The sequence below is a fragment of the Lupinus angustifolius genome, chromosome LG20 (genome assembly GCF_001865875.1).
Source record: "Lupinus angustifolius cultivar Tanjil chromosome LG20, LupAngTanjil_v1.0, whole genome shotgun sequence".
Lineage (NCBI taxonomy): Eukaryota > Viridiplantae > Streptophyta > Magnoliopsida > Fabales > Fabaceae > Lupinus > Lupinus angustifolius.
In genome coordinates, this window is record NC_032028.1 from 8271693 (window position 1) to 8290385 (window position 18693).

The window sequence follows — 18693 nt, forward strand, 5'->3', positions numbered from 1 at the left end:
AGTCTCGGGGTTTAGATACTATTTTTCAATTGTAGATGCTCATTCTAAACACACATGGATATTTTTACTCAAACAGAAATCTGAAACTTTATCCATGTTTCAATATTTTCTCAAGTTTGTTCACACTCAGTTCAATAAAACTATTAAAGCTATACAAAGTGATTTTGGGGGTGAGTTTAGACCTTTTTCTACCTATCTTAAAACTTTAGGTATTGTGCATCGACTGTCTTGTCCTCACACTCACCATCAACAAGGAACAGTTGAGCGAAAACACAGACATATTGTTGACACAGGTCTTTCTCTGCTATCTCATGCCAAATTACCTTTGTCTTATTGGGAACATGCATTCACTACAGCTGTTTTCCTCATTAACAGGTTACCTACTCCTGTCCTTAATAATGTGTCTCCCTTTGAAATATTGTTTGGCACTCTCCCTGATTATACTAGTTTCAAAGTGTTTGGATGTGCCTGTTTTCCTTTACTTAGACCTTACAACAAACATAAACTAAGCTATAGAAGTACTGAGTGTGTGTTTCTTGAATACTCTACCTCTCACAAAGGGTATAAGTGTTTGTCTCCATATGGAAAGATTTATGTCTCTAAAGATGTTCTTTTTGATGAACATACATTCCCCTTTCCACGTGTTACACCATCCACTTCGTCTACATTGTGTTCTTCTTTTGATGCTCCTACATCTCATCCTGTCCCTGTTTCCAATTTCTCTCCTCCTCCCTTGATAACTAATCTGCTCCCTATCACTCCTATTTCATCATCTTCTACATTACCTCCTGTTACTATCTCACCTAGTCACACTTTTTCTCAGACCCCTATTGTGTCACCAGAGTCTCCTTCTCATCAGCTTCCCTCTTCTCCTGATTTGTCTCCTATGTCTCCACTTTACCCCGGTCTACACATCCCATGCAAACCAGATCTAAGTCAGGAATTTTCAAACCTCTTGTTCCCAGATCCTTTCTTGTTGAAATTGAACCTGTTAACACTAGAGGAGCCTTAGCAAATCATGTTTGGCATCAAGCGATGCAAGCTGAGTATGATGCTCTTATGGCTCTAGAGACATGGTCTTTAGTTCTTTTACCCCCTAACAAGAAAGCTATTGGCTGCAAATGGGTGTTCCAAATTAAAGAAAATCCTGATGGAACTATTCACAAATATAAGACACGACTTGTTGCTAAAGGGTTTCATCAAAAGTTTGGAGTGGACTACACTGAAACCTTTTCACCGGTTGTTAAACTTGTTACTATCAGAGTTCTCCTCACTCTTGCAGTCTCTTATCAGTGGCCTATTGAACAGCTTGATATTAACAACACCTTTCTAAATGGTCTCCTTAATGAAGAGGTGTATATGCAACAACCTGCGGGTTTTCAACACAGTGATAAAACGTTGGTCTGCAAATTGCATAAGGCCATCTATGGTCTCAAACAAGCACCCCGACAATGGTTTGAAAGACTCAAGGGATCTCTACTTCAGTTTGGGTTTTACTCATGCAGATGTGACAACTCTTTGTTCATTCACACTTCATCAGACTTTCAGCTATACGTGTTAGTTTATGTGGATGATATAATAGTCACTGGTTCATCTCCTTCAATGGTCTCTAAAGTGATTAAAGATCTTAGTACCACATTTGCTCTTAAGCAACTCGGAAAATTGGACTACTTTCTTGGAATTGAAGTCAAGCATCTTTCTGATGGAACCTTACTCATGTCTCAAACCAAATATATTAGAGATCTCTTAGCAAGAGCTAATATGGATTCATCAAAACCAATGCCATCGCCTATGGCTAGCAATTGCAAGCTTTCTCAAGAAGGAAATGATCTCTTTGAGGATCCTACTTTTTATAGATCAATTGTTGGAGCTTTACAACATGCTACTGTCACAAGACCAGATATAGCCTTTAGTGACAACAAAGTGTGTCAGTTTCTTGGAAAACCTCTTCAATCTCATTGGACTGCTGTTAAGAGGATCCTCCGATATTTACAAGGCACAGTCAACTTTGGCTTAACTATTAGGAACGCTCATAATCACACTCCATTAGCGCTTTCTGCTTTTTGTGATGTTGATTGGACATCTGATGTTGATGATCGGAAGTCTACCTCAAGTGCATGTATCTTTTTGGGTCCAAATTTAGTTACTTAGTGGTCTAAAAAGCAACATACAATATCCAGATCAAGCACAGAAGCAAAATACAAAAGTCTATCTCTTGCTTCCCAAGAATTGATGTGGATATAATCACTTCTAAGCGAACTCAAACAACACTACAGAACTCCTGTTGTGTTTTGTGACAATCTTAGCACAGTTGCCATGTCACACAATCCTGTGTTACACAATAAGACCAAACACATTGAACTAGACTTATTTTTTGTTCGAGACAAAATTCAAAACAAAACTCTAGTCGTCAAGCATGTCTCCTCGATTTATCAAACTGCAGACATTCTCACAAAGCCTTTAAGCAACTCTCAGTTCATGAGTCTCAAAAATCAACTCTAAGTCAACGACTATTTCAACATGATTAAAGAGCCCTCAGGTTCAGGGGGAATATTAGAGAACCATTCAGTTCAGATTAGTTAGAATCATAATAGTGTAGAAGGTTCCAGACTCATGAAGAAGAAGTTAGTTACAGAGTTTGTTATAGGAATTAGTTGATAGTTACCTTCTATATATAGTGTTCTACCTCGTCCTTATAATTCATTCTCTTCTTTAATAAGAATCAGATTTCATTTCTTCTTCAATTCTCTGATTCTCTTTCTCTTAAGTAGTGCTACATTATGTTAATGACAACTGAAAAGGTTAAATGTCTGCTTCTTCAAATTTGCCTCTCTTATAAATTATGTCATATGTTTCAAATGCAGGTTCATATGATATAAGGCACTCAAAGCACCACAAAAGCGTGTTGAATAATTTTACTCGAGATACTCACCAATTAATCTTATTGTAATAATAATCAATAGTTTGTACAACCTGCCTTATATTGTGTAAAAACAAATCCGTACCTACCTACTAACGTTGATTTAAGTGGTACATGTTTGATTCCTCTTAAGCAATGTCTCAGATTTGAATCTTGTAGATGAAAAAATATTCGTTGAGAGAATTAGCATCACGTACCTGTAATATTCGCAACTCGGACAGGATGACCCCAGTGCAATGGGAAACAAAAAATACAAATCCATACCTATTGATTATTATTACAATAAGTTTTTTTTTCTTCTTCTAATCTCTTCATCAGAATTGTGGGAACTACTGCCAGATTTGACTACAAACTTATAGCCCAACCTTTAATTTTATGGGATAAATCATCGCCTCTCTAAAGTTCTATACACTTAGAACTCTCATTTCATTTATCTTCTATTGCTATTTTTCTATCACTGTAAAGCCGATTTGTAACACAAAAAAATTCTAATTGACAAGAGCTACATAAACAATTATTCAAATCTATTCTTCCATTTGAGAAAAATATGATAATTATTTAAGATATGATACTATATTATAACAATTAAATTCATAAGCTCTATGTTAGCCACTAGATGTGGATGAGGATCACATGTCCCCAATAGTATCCCATTCTCTATTTCAAACCAACCACATATTGACACGTGAATAAAAAGAATATTTTTAAAAACAAAAAGTAATAAAAAGTAACACTCTGATTGACTTGAGACAGATAGTGAGATACCGTTTGGAACAGGTTATCTCTGTCCCCAAATATTCATTTTTACACACACATATATGATTTACCATGAAGCACTGGTATATGATATCTCAGGTTTTGGTTTCTTTTTCCTTAAACAATCTTAGAAAAAGCACAAGTATAATAAAGGATATATGGCATCTCATCCACTTTCTTCTTTAAAGTACCATATATGCATGCATCAATAAACATTGGATATCAATGTGAAAGTAAAGCATGTTGACAATGACATGGATTGTTAAATCAAAACATGTACTCTTTTATTCACTCTTTTTTTTAGAGGGCCTAGTCCTAGATTAACATTAACATCATAATATATCCTAGCTACCAACAAATTGGTAACTACTAATGCTCCTAAAGTCCAATGTTTCTAAAACTTCCAGCTCTTAGGTACTTTTTCTGATTTAATGCTGACTTTGTGAACATTTTTCTTCCTTATGGGATCAATTTTACCATTAGAGTCAGGCTCCTTTGATTTTCTTGTGTCTGGAGGAGTATCAGTAACCTCATATGACTTAACTTTAAGGTGCACACGTCTATTTTGTAGCGCGGCACCATTCGTTGTAGCAGAAAGTCTTCCATCTCTGGTCTTGTTTTTATGCCCTATCAAAATGTCATTATCTGAATACAAGATTGAAAGTGAGTTAAGAGGTCAACTTTGTGAGAGAATACTGTGAATCAACCAGCATACACATACCTCACATTTCAAAAACAAGGAAACTAAAACAGTATACAATATGATTAATGGTACTTTGCAAAGTTGCATCTATCTAACCCTCTATTAAAGCATTTCATTTTCTAAACTTCATAAATTAAACCATGATTTGCCACACAAAAGGAGTTGGCTGAGTGTAAGGTTCGGATCAGATGGATCTCAAGGTATCGTACTAGGTCAAAGGTCAACGTTCGATACACGAGAGTAACATTTGTTGAGAAGAATAATCAAACATACCAAAAAGGATTAGTTCCTTACCCAAAAACCATGATTTTCCTTTTCTTCTTCATTAGCCAGGAGTGGTTTTTTATATAAAATATTTTAGGTTCTTATGAATAGTCAAAACCATGGCTCTGCAATGACTTCAATTTTTTTTTTTAATTTCCTTGTGTTCCGTTGCTTAACAAAAGGAAGGATAGACTACAAAATATTGAAGAAAATGCTGATCCCATTGCATAACAAGATAAACCAATAATGTCATGGCATGGCTTAAACTAATGAATTTTAATTACCTTTAAAGTACTTTTAATTTTCTAAGGTTTTTATCTGAAAGCTCATTTTGTCAAAGTGGTCTAGAGTTGCATTACATCTTTCTGGAAGAAGTTTTAATGAATTATTTCTTAAAAAAATAAAAAAAATCCATATCTTCTTATGGGATCTCTATCGGAAAGTATTTCACTGAGCTTCAATGGTCCATCAAAAGAATCCCATCAGATTCTTCTCTGTATTATAAAATCACAATTGTTCTTATGATCTCTATCAACTTTAGACAAAATTCAGACATTCCATTTGCAAAAAAATTTTTGGTATACAAATAAATATATTTCAAAAACAAATCAATGAAAAGGTGTGAGATTTACCAGGACTAGAAATGATAGCACGAGGGCGTAGATTTGGACCGGCTCTAATATGTAGTCTAACCTCATCATTATTGCTATCTTTCTCAGTTTCTGATGATTCAGATGATAAACTGCAGTCCAAAAAATCCTCAGTTACATTTACTTGTGGACTAGGTACATTTGGCACATAACACTTTGGTACTTCGACTATGGATCGCACGATGACATTCTTCTTGCCCATCACTGTAAATTTAGACAACAATGATTTCAATATCAGTAAATAAAATGGGATGAATAATACCCAGCAACAGTTTACTAATTGCAAACCAGATTGCGCACACAATCAAAAGAATGACAATACTGAACATAATAATGTCGGTATTGCAAAACTGCAGTTAGGCCAAATTTATAGGGAAGAACTAAAACTAACAAAATGGAAAAGAAAAGAATGACTGCATGGTTCACCCATGTGACTATTCCCCCTAGTATTGCTTCAAATGCTTTCCCTGTTTTTCAAGTAAATAGCATCCTTGATCAAAATTGAAGAACAAGAGAGTATAGCTATCGTTGCAAAATCTCATGATCAGTCAAACCACAAAAGGGAGAAAGCCCGTGAATCTTAAGGACTTCATTTTCCGAAGGTTTGTATCTCAATTGGGGCCAACAGTTATCTGTGTTCTTAAGAATTAATGTTAGGCATGAACATCAATATAGAGAACCAAGACAAACCAGAGCAATTTATGCATATTTTATGTAAAACTGTCAACTGCGAAAGGGGTACTGTAGACTTCCTCTCCTTCACTCAAATTTCAGAAGGTTACTTCAAAGGACTCTAGACCAAAGCAGTATTAGAGTATAACAGAAGATTAGGGAACCTAGAACAATCACATTTCAAAGGTTGATAACTACTAGCAATTAATTCCCTGCCCCTGAAAAATAACCTGCCGATGTTATCTCCCCTCATTGGAAGTGGATATAAAAAAGTCAAAGACATGAGAGAATAAGGTATTTTGTGTGACTTCAACTCGTGCTATGCTTAACACCAGTAGTAGATGTCAATATGTCAAAGATGGTCCAATGCATATCCTAATTGCAAAAATACTTATTGACCCTACACAGTGGCTCCACTTCTATTTGGAGAACTAGAATTGCAATGGTTAAATTAGAGATTCCTTTCCTAGGCTTTCTAGTTCAATCATAATTATCCAGTATTTGATGTATTGGATCAACCGCGGGACAAATACTTTTGGAGTTCAAAGTGTCAGTGTGGATGTAAACACTACACTGCTGCGCTTACTGCTGCGATTTGGGGCGACTAGAAGGTCATCCAGGTCTAGAGGTTGGGATTTCACAGGGCTTATCTTGAGCTGGATTCCATTTCTCTTGCGCAGCTGCTTCGGCATTTTGCTGTGGGAGGTCAAGTCAACCGATTATATTGCTAGTCTGAGCTGTTACCAGAAGCAACGATCAACTTTTTGGAATGTTCCTTCTGCTGACTTTCAGAGGGTTGCTATTATGTGATTACATAGGGGTCTATACTCTCCATTCTGTTTCCTTCTAGTTGTTATCTGGTTCTTTTGACCCACCCAAATATCATTCAAATAAATACACACAGTGAACAAACCCAGATGAAACAATCAGTTTCAGGAACTAGAAGCTAGTACCTACCACTCCACTTGGAATTTTTATTAAGTAACAGTAGGTGATCTTAGGAAGTGAGCTTTAGCGCAAAAGTAAGGTTGTTTGTCTAGTAATTCGGAGGTCATGGTTTCAAATTGTGAGAATAGTCTCTTCACTTGCGAGACTTAGGTTCTGTATACATCTACCATCGCCCATAACCCACTAGCTCGGAGCCTCGTGGACTAAATCGTTCTTTTAACACTATCTTATTCGAATAGCAAAAGTAAATGAATCATCAACCATTTAATCATTTTATAACATTCATATCTAATTTACAGCAATAAATAGATAATAAAAGTAGATAGTTTTAGATGTAAATTATAAACTAGAATTACCCGGAGAAAAAAGAGAAAGGAAAGCTTTCAAACCAAGATCCCGTACATCAGTATCATATTCAAGAGGTTCCTGTCTTACCTTCACTTTTGGATACACAGACACTGAACAAAAACAATAATACCCATTTCAGATCAAATAAAGGTATTTCATTATAGCCACAACACAAGCAAAAAAAACACAAAAACTAAAATACCCACTTGTTTGTTTGCTTAAAGCTCTTAACTTTGACTTCGTTTTGCAATGGTTCTTTAGTTATAGCAAGATAAAAGAAAGAGGGTTATGCTTATCAATATTAACAACACAAAAAAATGATTAATAATTGACTATTTTTCTTTCCACTTTGAATGGAGCACTTGGGGAATGGTAGGGTCATATAACAGAAAAATCAAAATTTTGCATCAGATACGCTACACATTTTGGAACGTTGACAACGTTTCTTTTCACCTTCATATATGCTCCTACTCTCAATTCAATATTGGCTTTTAAGTTTTAACAAACAAAATGATTAAGGGAATTAATTTATTTAGGTATTTTAGCAATTCCTCATGACAAACATAACTTGTAGAGATTGAATTCAAAATTTTGACTTTTGTGATATTTTCAACCTAAGGTTGGGCTTTATTCCATTTTTGTTCTGTATATGCAAGATGTATTAAGTTTTTTACATTTAAGATCTATGTATTGATAGTGTAAAGATTTTTATACTATCAATACATTTATTGTTGATTTATAATACTTTTGTTTGAAAGACAACAACAAATAACATATGAATGATAACTTGCTGACAGTGTAAAATCACTTATACATATTAAATCCTTAGTGAAATTGTAATAAAATAATTTCTAGTTTTAAATAAATATTTTTCATGCCCTTCATTGTATTTCAGAAGCATATCTTCCACATTATAATAAAACATGTACATGATGATTTAAATAACTCAACAAAATCACTTAGTAAATATTTATTATGCCCTTCATTATATATATTGTTTTTATTTTTGACTTATACACCTCTAATAAATCTATATCTTTATACTACTAAGGGTGTCCTAGTTATTTGTTTTTTCAAATGTTAAATTATTTTTTTATATAATTTTAGTTTTTAAGGTTAAATATTAGCAACCCTACAAAATTCATACATCTAACTTAGGCTTTTATTTATCTATCGTCGTATTTCACTGTTTCATTTAGAGAATTTGAATGTGTATATTAATTTTGATATTTGTTTCAATGGGTTCTGCTGAGTCTTCTAGGTTTAATATTCTAACATGGTAATCAAGTTTCACCTTTTATTTAGGAAAAAAAGTTGCATGATTGATTGAGAGGTTAAGGAACTGGAGTCTCGGGTTTTATATTTGACACTAGTCACTCATGGCTCAAGAAAATGACAGATTCGATGGAGAATTTTTACTTGTCAATCCTATTTTCAGTTTTTGACACTCTAACATTATATATATTTTGGTACACCCTAAAGATAAAACAATAAAAACTAAAGCATTGTATGTCAGATACTGAAAGCTCATAGAACATTAAAATGACTTTGAGACCTAAACTAAGCTTAATTAGAAGTCGGTTATCATGTTACATTCCCGAAAAATATGCTGAACATGAACAAGATAGTCTTTCAAGAAAATCATCGCTAACATTATTACACTCATATCATATAAGTGGAGTTAGACATATGTCTCCTCAACAGAATGAGTTAATGGAGTAGTGAGTCAACAAAGAAACTTGGCTTTTTATAAAACAATCAATCTCCATAACCAATTCCATTGAATATGGACAGTCATGATATCATCAATGCTCTTAATCCACCAATAACCTAAATTAGTCGTGTAGCACCCAATTATACCTTACTTCCATAACGAAGAGTCTTTTTTCTAGTATATGAAGATGAAACTAAAATAATTAGTGAAATTGGGTTTTAGAAACGAATGAAGAAAAATATACTTTGAAATGACTCACTTTTAATTTTCTTCGTCTAAAATTCAACTTACAGAAAATGGTAAAGAAAATGCATGTGGTTTGATAAATAAAATGTAACATACGCAATTTTTTCTTTGTTGTATGAGATAGTAGATTACAATGTAATTATAATAAATTTTATTCTGATAATTTATAGACTAATATATAATTACATTCTCAAACAAATAAAAAGTTTAAATAGATTTGTCTTCTTTTTTTCTTTCATTTCTTTCCATCCCTTACCATTTGATTATTTTATATATATTTTTTTTTATAACTCCCAAACATATTTCTAAGCAATCACTCAAAAAATTAAAATTAAATTCATACATAGTTTATGGAGCTCATTTCATCTTAACGATCACATTCTTATCCACACCTCTGAGAAGCTAAGAACTCTAATTAGAAAACGATAGGAGTACAAATAGTCACATCAATACACCAGAGATGTATTATAAGGTTGTTATAAAATAGTTGATTTTACATTTATACACATAAACGTATAAATGGTATATTTTATGATGTAAACCATCTATACATGTCTTTTACATTAAAAAAGTTGATTTTACTACAATAGGGCGAAAAGTTAATTTTAGATTCAAGCTAAATGTCAAATGAAAATGGGCTTATGGGCAGATTTGGTGGGTGATTAGCCCAAAACATTGAGGATAATTCTTTACATGGCAATTGTGAAATGGTCACGATGCATAAGGATTGATGGAAAATATTAAATAATGGATATTTGAGGATTCATTTACGAGTTGAGTATAAGAAGAAAAAGAAATAAAAGACTTTAAGATTATATGATAAATGTTTTTTAGGTGACACATTTTATTTCATTCTAAAACACAAATAAATTTTAAGGATTTGTCTGTGAGTTGTATTCGAGAAATATAAATTATGAGCTAATTCTAATTTTTTTATTTTTCTTCATTCTATTTTAAAAGTCCCATTTCATAAACGTGTCCTTAGTTTGAAGGTTTTCTAATGGAATTTAATGTATTTAAGTGTTGGATTCATTTCAGCTTTGTTTGGAGCTGAAAATGTTATTGATAAATATAAATCAAATAAAAATTTATACGTTATAAGCCATTCTATTTGACTTGTGAGCAAACAAACAAAATTGGCACTGATACAATACATGTTTTTTAATATATGTAATTAAAATAGTATATTTTTCACACTTTTAAATCCCATTTCAATTGATTAAGTATGCCTATGTTTTTGTATAATTTATAGTTTATTAACTTTGTTGAGAGAACTAACCTATTTTCCACTCGAAACTTATCAATTAATATTTAATCAATAAAATTACTATATTTTTATTTTTATCTATACTATATATAAAGCCAAAACTTGAAATAACTTATCTTATGGTGTAATTTTCTTTTCCTATTTTGCCCGTCACACTATTTAATTTTTACAAAAAACTATATAATCCTAAGCTACCACCACCGATACATTAATTAACCACATATCTCACCTTAAATCAAACGTTATCATAAATAAACAAAAAATATAATATAAAGTACACCGAACACAACAAACACATTCTAATTCAAAAAAAAATGAAATATATAAAAATTGAATATTATTATCACACAATATTCGCTGGCAGGCACGAAGTGCCTGTACACACTAGTACTATATAAAGTAAAAACTTTAAATAATTATTACTATCATTCTATTTTCCTACTTTGCCTCTAATATTCTTTATTTCTAAATAAAACCATATAATCTTAGATAACTATAATTGATATATCTTATTTTAAGTTTTTTGATATTATAATAAATACAAAAATTATAACATAAATACATCTAATAAAAAACATTATAATTCTATAAAATAAAAAATACAAATTTAATATTTAATATTTAATATTCTAAAATAAGAATGCAAACTAGTTAAAATATAATTATGGACGAGAGACAAAAGAAAAGGAAAGTAGAAACTAGAAAGACAAAACAATAATTGAATGTTATTATAAGAATGGAGAGAGTATTTAAACGGTCGGAAGTGAAATCAAAAGCAGACAACATTATCCATTTCATAGTGGCGGGAAGCAGAAACTGTGTTCTTTTTCATTTCAGAACTGAGAGAGTAACTTCTCTGAACCCTAGAAACTTCAAAACCGAGATTCAACGTTTTCATCGCAATGCAGTGGTTAGCGATTCGAAACGGCGTCGTTCTCTTACCGCGGTTGCGTTCCTTCGCTCTCTTCCTTCCTTCTCCGACACCATCTACATCTATTCCATTCATTCCCTTGCGCATGCTCAAGTAATAATGCTCTCTCTCTCATATTATTTACTATATTGTTGTACTTGTGATTTATCAAGATCCAGAGAATGAAAATGAATTGTTATTAATCAACGGTCTTCGTACAATCAAAACAGTAACTAACTGCGTAGAACTGATACTTGAAAATGATTGCAATACTCTTGTTCAATACTTTTCTTCTTTATATCCTTCATTTTTTTTTAATTTGTCGGGGTAAGGCTGCCTACATATGGCCTATACTATATCCTACTAAGTGGGAGTCTCGTGCATTAGATTACTTTTTTTAATCCAGAAATAGTAGGCATATTTGTTTTATTTATACCCTATGAAGCACCGATATACAATACAAGTATCAGATACATAGCCCATGCATATATCATATATGTAGGATATGATATGTTTGAGATACACATAAAATATGTAAGTAAAATTCATAAAACATAATAATCGTATAATTATTATGAAATTTCAAATAAAGAATATATTTCTTAGAAATCACTAAATACAAAATAACATCATATTGTGATTTAAATACAGAATTTATTCCAGTGCACTTTGCTATCCTTTTTTGTTACTATTTTCTTGACTTGCCAAAATTTTAGTGATTTAAATTTCTATTCTTTTGTGGCATAGCTTATAAATTTGTATCTTGTTAATGAACAGAGGACAACCTGAGAAAGTATTGTGCTTTACAGATAGGAAGGTAGTGCGGGGGAGCAGTAAAGCAGCCAAGAAGCACAAAGCACAAAATAATGTTTTAGATGATAAAAATCTTTCTCACATATTGTGGTGGAAGGAGGTGCCATTAGTTCTTGCCTCTAGTTATATTTCAAATTTAGCCATGGCTTCTAAAAACTTTTATTTTTTGATTAAATGACGGATTCTTTAGTGAAACGTTGCATTCTCTTCTTTCTTCAAAATTTGGCAGAGGATGGAAATATTCAGAAAGCCTTCAACGATCCAGTTGTTGAGAAGGCTCGAATATTCCAATTTACTGGGCTTGGACACTAACTTGAAAAATGGAAGGTACTTATGAATTTGAGGCTATTATTTTTCACTTTTACTTTCATGTAGGACTTCTGATGCACATGTATTATTAGAAGAGAATGATAATGAACCTACATCTTTACCCTATGATGACATCACTGAAACAATTGATGACTTGAACAAAATTATTATGATGTTCCTTTTGTTCTGTGCAAACGAACCAGAACCTGCACTAAACATGCTCTAGTTCATGTCGTTTGAAAATATCCCTCATAACCACATGACCATTGTTACTAGTCTAAATATTCCTATTCCACAAACTTATACAAGGCATTAGGACATAAGAGTCTTAAAAATGCTTCTAAGATTAGCTGAAAACACGAGAAAAATAAAACTTCGGAATTGGTGAGGCTGCTGAGGGTAAAATAAACTTCTGGGAGTTGATGGGTGTTCACAACTAAATACAATTCAGAAGCCACTTTAGAGAGATATAAGGCATGTGGTTGCATGGTCAGTGCTGCAATTCTAATTCTCCCTGTCAAGTCCTTTGCTTGGACATTGGTACTTCACAGGAATATCACTATTGCTTTGTTTCTGACTCAGGCCTCATACCACTCTTTCTCCTGATGGGTTGTGTTTGTGTTATGTATAGAGTTAGCTGAAAATAATAAGCTGCCCTCCTGTCCCCTTCCTCCCAATCATAAAACCATCTTCCTTTGGAACGACCTTTTTTCAGGTTCTTTGTGAGCATTGGGTGTGTTCTCAAATGTAGAGCTCTTGATGCTGGTTTGGTAATTGGAATAATGATTTTGGCTAAAATTAAGAGGCTGAGATTCGGTAGCAGACTGGCAGTGTACAGTCTAAGCTGATCCTTGATGCACGTGGTTGACGCAATTTTTTTGCATTTACAATTTGGATGATATCTTTTAGTTTCAATTTTATGGTGGGCCTTGTCCTTTTTTCATAGTTGCACTTTTTTCTGTTCTCTGTAGTGACATTTCTTCTTCCATCTCCCTTTTCTCATAGTTGCACTCTTCGGTTTTAGATTGGGTTATGGCCATTATGCTAAGCTATTTATTCTGAACGTAAGCAATAGCACTCAGGTTTCAAAAATGAGCCTTGATATTTCAATTGATGGTACTATTATAAGAAAGTTGATGGGAAAATAAAATTATATTGTGTAGTTTGAAGGAAGGAACACTCAATTGGGAAATGTTGCAGTTCAAGTCAAGATTTCCACGTGAAGTTTTGCTTTGCAGAGTATGTTTTTCTTATCCTATTTCTTGAAGGTTTGGTCAGGCGTTGACAGTGACCATTTGGTCTGAAGGCAGCATCATTTCTGATTCGCAATAAAACAGTTCTCTGTTCTTTCTTTGACATTAGATCTCTGTTTCTTTACTTAATATTTCTTTTATATAATTATTTTCCATTTCCATTTTCTGTTCAGGTTGGGGACTTCTATGAATCTATCGGGATAGATGCTTGTATTCTTGTTGAATATGCAGGTCTAAATCCCTTTGGTGGTCTGCGATCAGATAGTATTCCAAGAGCTGGTTGCCCTGTTGTGGTATATGCATTATAATTCTTGTGCATGTTGTCTTCTGTTAACAGACTTTAATGTTGATAACATGGTTATATTCTTGTCAAGAAGCTCGATTATACATGGATGGATGTTAACGGTGCATACTAGAGGAGATATTGTTTCAACATCTGTCACACAATCAAAAGAATGACAATACTGAACATAATAATGTCGGTATTGCAAAACTGCAGTTAGGCCAAATTTATAGGGAAGAACTAAAACTAACAAAATGGAAAAGAAAAGAATGACTGCATGGTTCACCCATGTGACTATTCCCCCTAGTATTGCTTCAAATGCTTTCCCTGTTTTTCAAGTAAATAGCATCCTTGATCAAAATTGAAGAACAAGAGAGTATAGCTATCGTTGCAAAATCTCATGATCAGTCAAACCACAAAAGGGAGAAAGCCCGTGAATCTTAAGGACTTCATTTTCCGAAGGTTTGTATCTCAATTGGGGCCAACAGTTATCTGTGTTCTTAAGAATTAATGTTAGGCATGAACATCAATATAGAGAACCAAGACAAACCAGAGCAATTTATGCATATTTTATGTAAAACTGTCAACTGCGAAAGGGGTACTGTAGACTTCCTCTCCTTCACTCAAATTTCAGAAGGTTACTTCAAAGGACTCTAGACCAAAGCAGTATTAGAGTATAACAGAAGATTAGGGAACCTAGAACAATCACATTTCAAAGGTTGATAACTACTAGCAATTAATTCCCTGCCCCTGAAAAATAACCTGCCGATGTTATCTCCCCTCATTGGAAGTGGATATAAAAAAGTCAAAGACATGAGAGAATAAGGTATTTTGTGTGACTTCAACTCGTGCTATGCTTAACACCAGTAGTAGATGTCAATATGTCAAAGATGGTCCAATGCATATCCTAATTGCAAAAATACTTATTGACCCTACACAGTGGCTCCACTTCTATTTGGAGAACTAGAATTGCAATGGTTAAATTAGAGATTCCTTTCCTAGGCTTTCTAGTTCAATCATAATTATCCAGTATTTGATGTATTGGATCAACCGCGGGACAAATACTTTTGGAGTTCAAAGTGTCAGTGTGGATGTAAACACTACACTGCTGCGCTTACTGCTGCGATTTGGGGCGACTAGAAGGTCATCCAGGTCTAGAGGTTGGGATTTCACAGGGCTTATCTTGAGCTGGATTCCATTTCTCTTGCGCAGCTGCTTCGGCATTTTGCTGTGGGAGGTCAAGTCAACCGATTATATTGCTAGTCTGAGCTGTTACCAGAAGCAACGATCAACTTTTTGGAATGTTCCTTCTGCTGACTTTCAGAGGGTTGCTATTATGTGATTACATAGGGGTCTATACTCTCCATTCTGTTTCCTTCTAGTTGTTATCTGGTTCTTTTGACCCACCCAAATATCATTCAAATAAATACACACAGTGAACAAACCCAGATGAAACAATCAGTTTCAGGAACTAGAAGCTAGTACCTACCACTCCACTTGGAATTTTTATTAAGTAACAGTAGGTGATCTTAGGAAGTGAGCTTTAGCGCAAAAGTAAGGTTGTTTGTCTAGTAATTCGGAGGTCATGGTTTCAAATTGTGAGAATAGTCTCTTCACTTGCGAGACTTAGGTTCTGTATACATCTACCATCGCCCATAACCCACTAGCTCGGAGCCTCGTGGACTAAATCGTTCTTTTAACACTATCTTATTCGAATAGCAAAAGTAAATGAATCATCAACCATTTAATCATTTTATAACATTCATATCTAATTTACAGCAATAAATAGATAATAAAAGTAGATAGTTTTAGATGTAAATTATAAACTAGAATTACCCGGAGAAAAAAGAGAAAGGAAAGCTTTCAAACCAAGATCCCGTACATCAGTATCATATTCAAGAGGTTCCTGTCTTACCTTCACTTTTGGATACACAGACACTGAACAAAAACAATAATACCCATTTCAGATCAAATAAAGGTATTTCATTATAGCCACAACACAAGCAAAAAAAACACAAAAACTAAAATACCCACTTGTTTGTTTGCTTAAAGCTCTTAACTTTGACTTCGTTTTGCAATGGTTCTTTAGTTATAGCAAGATAAAAGAAAGAGGGTTATGCTTATCAATATTAACAACACAAAAAAATGATTAATAATTGACTATTTTTCTTTCCACTTTGAATGGAGCACTTGGGGAATGGTAGGGTCATATAACAGAAAAATCAAAATTTTGCATCAGATACGCTACACATTTTGGAACGTTGACAACGTTTCTTTTCACCTTCATATATGCTCCTACTCTCAATTCAATATTGGCTTTTAAGTTTTAACAAACAAAATGATTAAGGGAATTAATTTATTTAGGTATTTTAGCAATTCCTCATGACAAACATAACTTGTAGAGATTGAATTCAAAATTTTGACTTTTGTGATATTTTCAACCTAAGGTTGGGCTTTATTCCATTTTTGTTCTGTATATGCAAGATGTATTAAGTTTTTTACATTTAAGATCTATGTATTGATAGTGTAAAGATTTTTATACTATCAATACATTTATTGTTGATTTATAATACTTTTGTTTGAAAGACAACAACAAATAACATATGAATGATAACTTGCTGACAGTGTAAAATCACTTATACATATTAAATCCTTAGTGAAATTGTAATAAAATAATTTCTAGTTTTAAATAAATATTTTTCATGCCCTTCATTGTATTTCAGAAGCATATCTTCCACATTATAATAAAACATGTACATGATGATTTAAATAACTCAACAAAATCACTTAGTAAATATTTATTATGCCCTTCATTATATATATTGTTTTTATTTTTGACTTATACACCTCTAATAAATCTATATCTTTATACTACTAAGGGTGTCCTAGTTATTTGTTTTTTCAAATGTTAAATTATTTTTTTATATAATTTTAGTTTTTAAGGTTAAATATTAGCAACCCTACAAAATTCATACATCTAACTTAGGCTTTTATTTATCTATCGTCGTATTTCACTGTTTCATTTAGAGAATTTGAATGTGTATATTAATTTTGATATTTGTTTCAATGGGTTCTGCTGAGTCTTCTAGGTTTAATATTCTAACATGGTAATCAAGTTTCACCTTTTATTTAGGAAAAAAAGTTGCATGATTGATTGAGAGGTTAAGGAACTGGAGTCTCGGGTTTTATATTTGACACTAGTCACTCATGGCTCAAGAAAATGACAGATTCGATGGAGAATTTTTACTTGTCAATCCTATTTTCAGTTTTTGACACTCTAACATTATATATATTTTGGTACACCCTAAAGATAAAACAATAAAAACTAAAGCATTGTATGTCAGATACTGAAAGCTCATAGAACATTAAAATGACTTTGAGACCTAAACTAAGCTTAATTAGAAGTCGGTTATCATGTTACATTCCCGAAAAATATGCTGAACATGAACAAGATAGTCTTTCAAGAAAATCATCGCTAACATTATTACACTCATATCATATAAGTGGAGTTAGACATATGTCTCCTCAACAGAATGAGTTAATGGAGTAGTGAGTCAACAAAGAAACTTGGCTTTTTATAAAACAATCAATCTCCATAACCAATTCCATTGAATATGGACAGTCATGATATCATCAATGCTCTTAATCCACCAATAACCTAAATTAGTCGTGTAGCACCCAATTATACCTTACTTCCATAACGAAGAGTCTTTTTTCTAGTATATGAAGATGAAACTAAAATAATTAGTGAAATTGGGTTTTAGAAACGAATGAAGAAAAATATACTTTGAAATGACTCACTTTTAATTTTCTTCGTCTAAAATTCAACTTACAGAAAATGGTAAAGAAAATGCATGTGGTTTGATAAATAAAATGTAACATACGCAATTTTTTCTTTGTTGTATGAGATAGTAGATTACAATGTAATTATAATAAATTTTATTCTGATAATTTATAGACTAATATATAATTACATTCTCAAACAAATAAAAAGTTTAAATAGATTTGTCTTCTTTTTTTCTTTCATTTCTTTCCATCCCTTACCATTTGATTATTTTATATATATTTTTTTTTATAACTCCCAAACATATTTCTAAGCAATCACTCAAAAAATTAAAATTAAATTCATACATAGTTTATGGAGCTCATTTCATCTTAACGATCACATTCTTATCCACACCTCTGAGAAGCTAAGAACTCTAATTAGAAAACGATAGGAGTACAAATAGTCACATCAATACACCAGAGATGTATTATAAGGTTGTTATAAAATAGTTGATTTTACATTTATACACATAAACGTATAAATGGTATATTTTATGATGTAAACCATCTATACATGTCTTTTACATTAAAAAAGTTGATTTTACTACAATAGGGCGAAAAGTTAATTTTAGATTCAAGCTAAATGTCAAATGAAAATGGGCTTATGGGCAGATTTGGTGGGTGATTAGCCCAAAACATTGAGGATAATTCTTTACATGGCAATTGTGAAATGGTCACGATGCATAAGGATTGATGGAAAATATTAAATAATGGATATTTGAGGATTCATTTACGAGTTGAGTATAAGAAGAAAAAGAAATAAAAGACTTTAAGATTATATGATAAATGTTTTTTAGGTGACACATTTTATT

The 18693-nt window shown here is 32.6% G+C and overlaps 2 protein-coding genes across 3 annotated transcripts; one reads left to right on the forward strand and one right to left on the reverse strand.

The window, feature by feature from the left end:
* Positions 3834-7643, reverse strand: LOC109335192. Of its 2 annotated transcripts, none has more exons than XM_019571301.1 (4): positions 7468-7643; positions 7270-7371; positions 5276-5497; positions 3834-4303 (listed from the first exon to the last, which is right to left on the reverse strand). In XM_019571301.1, coding segments are annotated over exons 1-4 (558 nt in total). In that variant the 5' UTR covers positions 7469-7643; the 3' UTR covers positions 3834-4070. The 2 variants fall into 2 exon arrangements, with proteins under 2 accessions (XP_019426846.1, XP_019426844.1); XM_019571299.1 differs by having other exon boundaries at positions 3834-4321; positions 7468-7632.
* On the forward strand, positions 11226-14184 carry LOC109335281 (DNA mismatch repair protein MSH1, mitochondrial-like). The gene is made up of 5 exons (XM_019571411.1): positions 11226-11512; positions 12176-12311; positions 12441-12538; positions 13684-13759; positions 13947-14184. The coding sequence occupies exons 1-5, from the start codon at positions 11391-11393 to the stop codon at positions 14079-14081; spliced, it is 567 nt and encodes a 188-aa protein (XP_019426956.1). The 5' UTR covers positions 11226-11390; the 3' UTR covers positions 14082-14184.

Bases quoted from the DNA above. Each gene is read 5' to 3' on its own strand.
- LOC109335192 (XM_019571299.1), bottom strand. The intron at 5,498-7,269 runs GTAATTCTAGTT...CTAAATTTACAG, and splicing joins CCTTTCTCTTTTTTCTCCGG to TGATGGGCAAGAAGAATGTC. The intron at 4,322-5,275 runs GTAAATCTCACA...TCTTGTATTCAG, and splicing joins TGCTATCATTTCTAGTCCTG to ATAATGACATTTTGATAGGG.
- LOC109335281 (XM_019571411.1), top strand. From the start codon at position 11,391: ATGCAGTGGTTAGCGATTCGAAACGGCGTCGTTCTCTTACCGCGGTTG. The intron at 11,513-12,175 runs GTAATAATGCTC...GTTAATGAACAG, and splicing joins ATTCCCTTGCGCATGCTCAA to AGGACAACCTGAGAAAGTAT. The intron at 12,312-12,440 runs GTGCCATTAGTT...AAAATTTGGCAG, and splicing joins ACATATTGTGGTGGAAGGAG to AGGATGGAAATATTCAGAAA.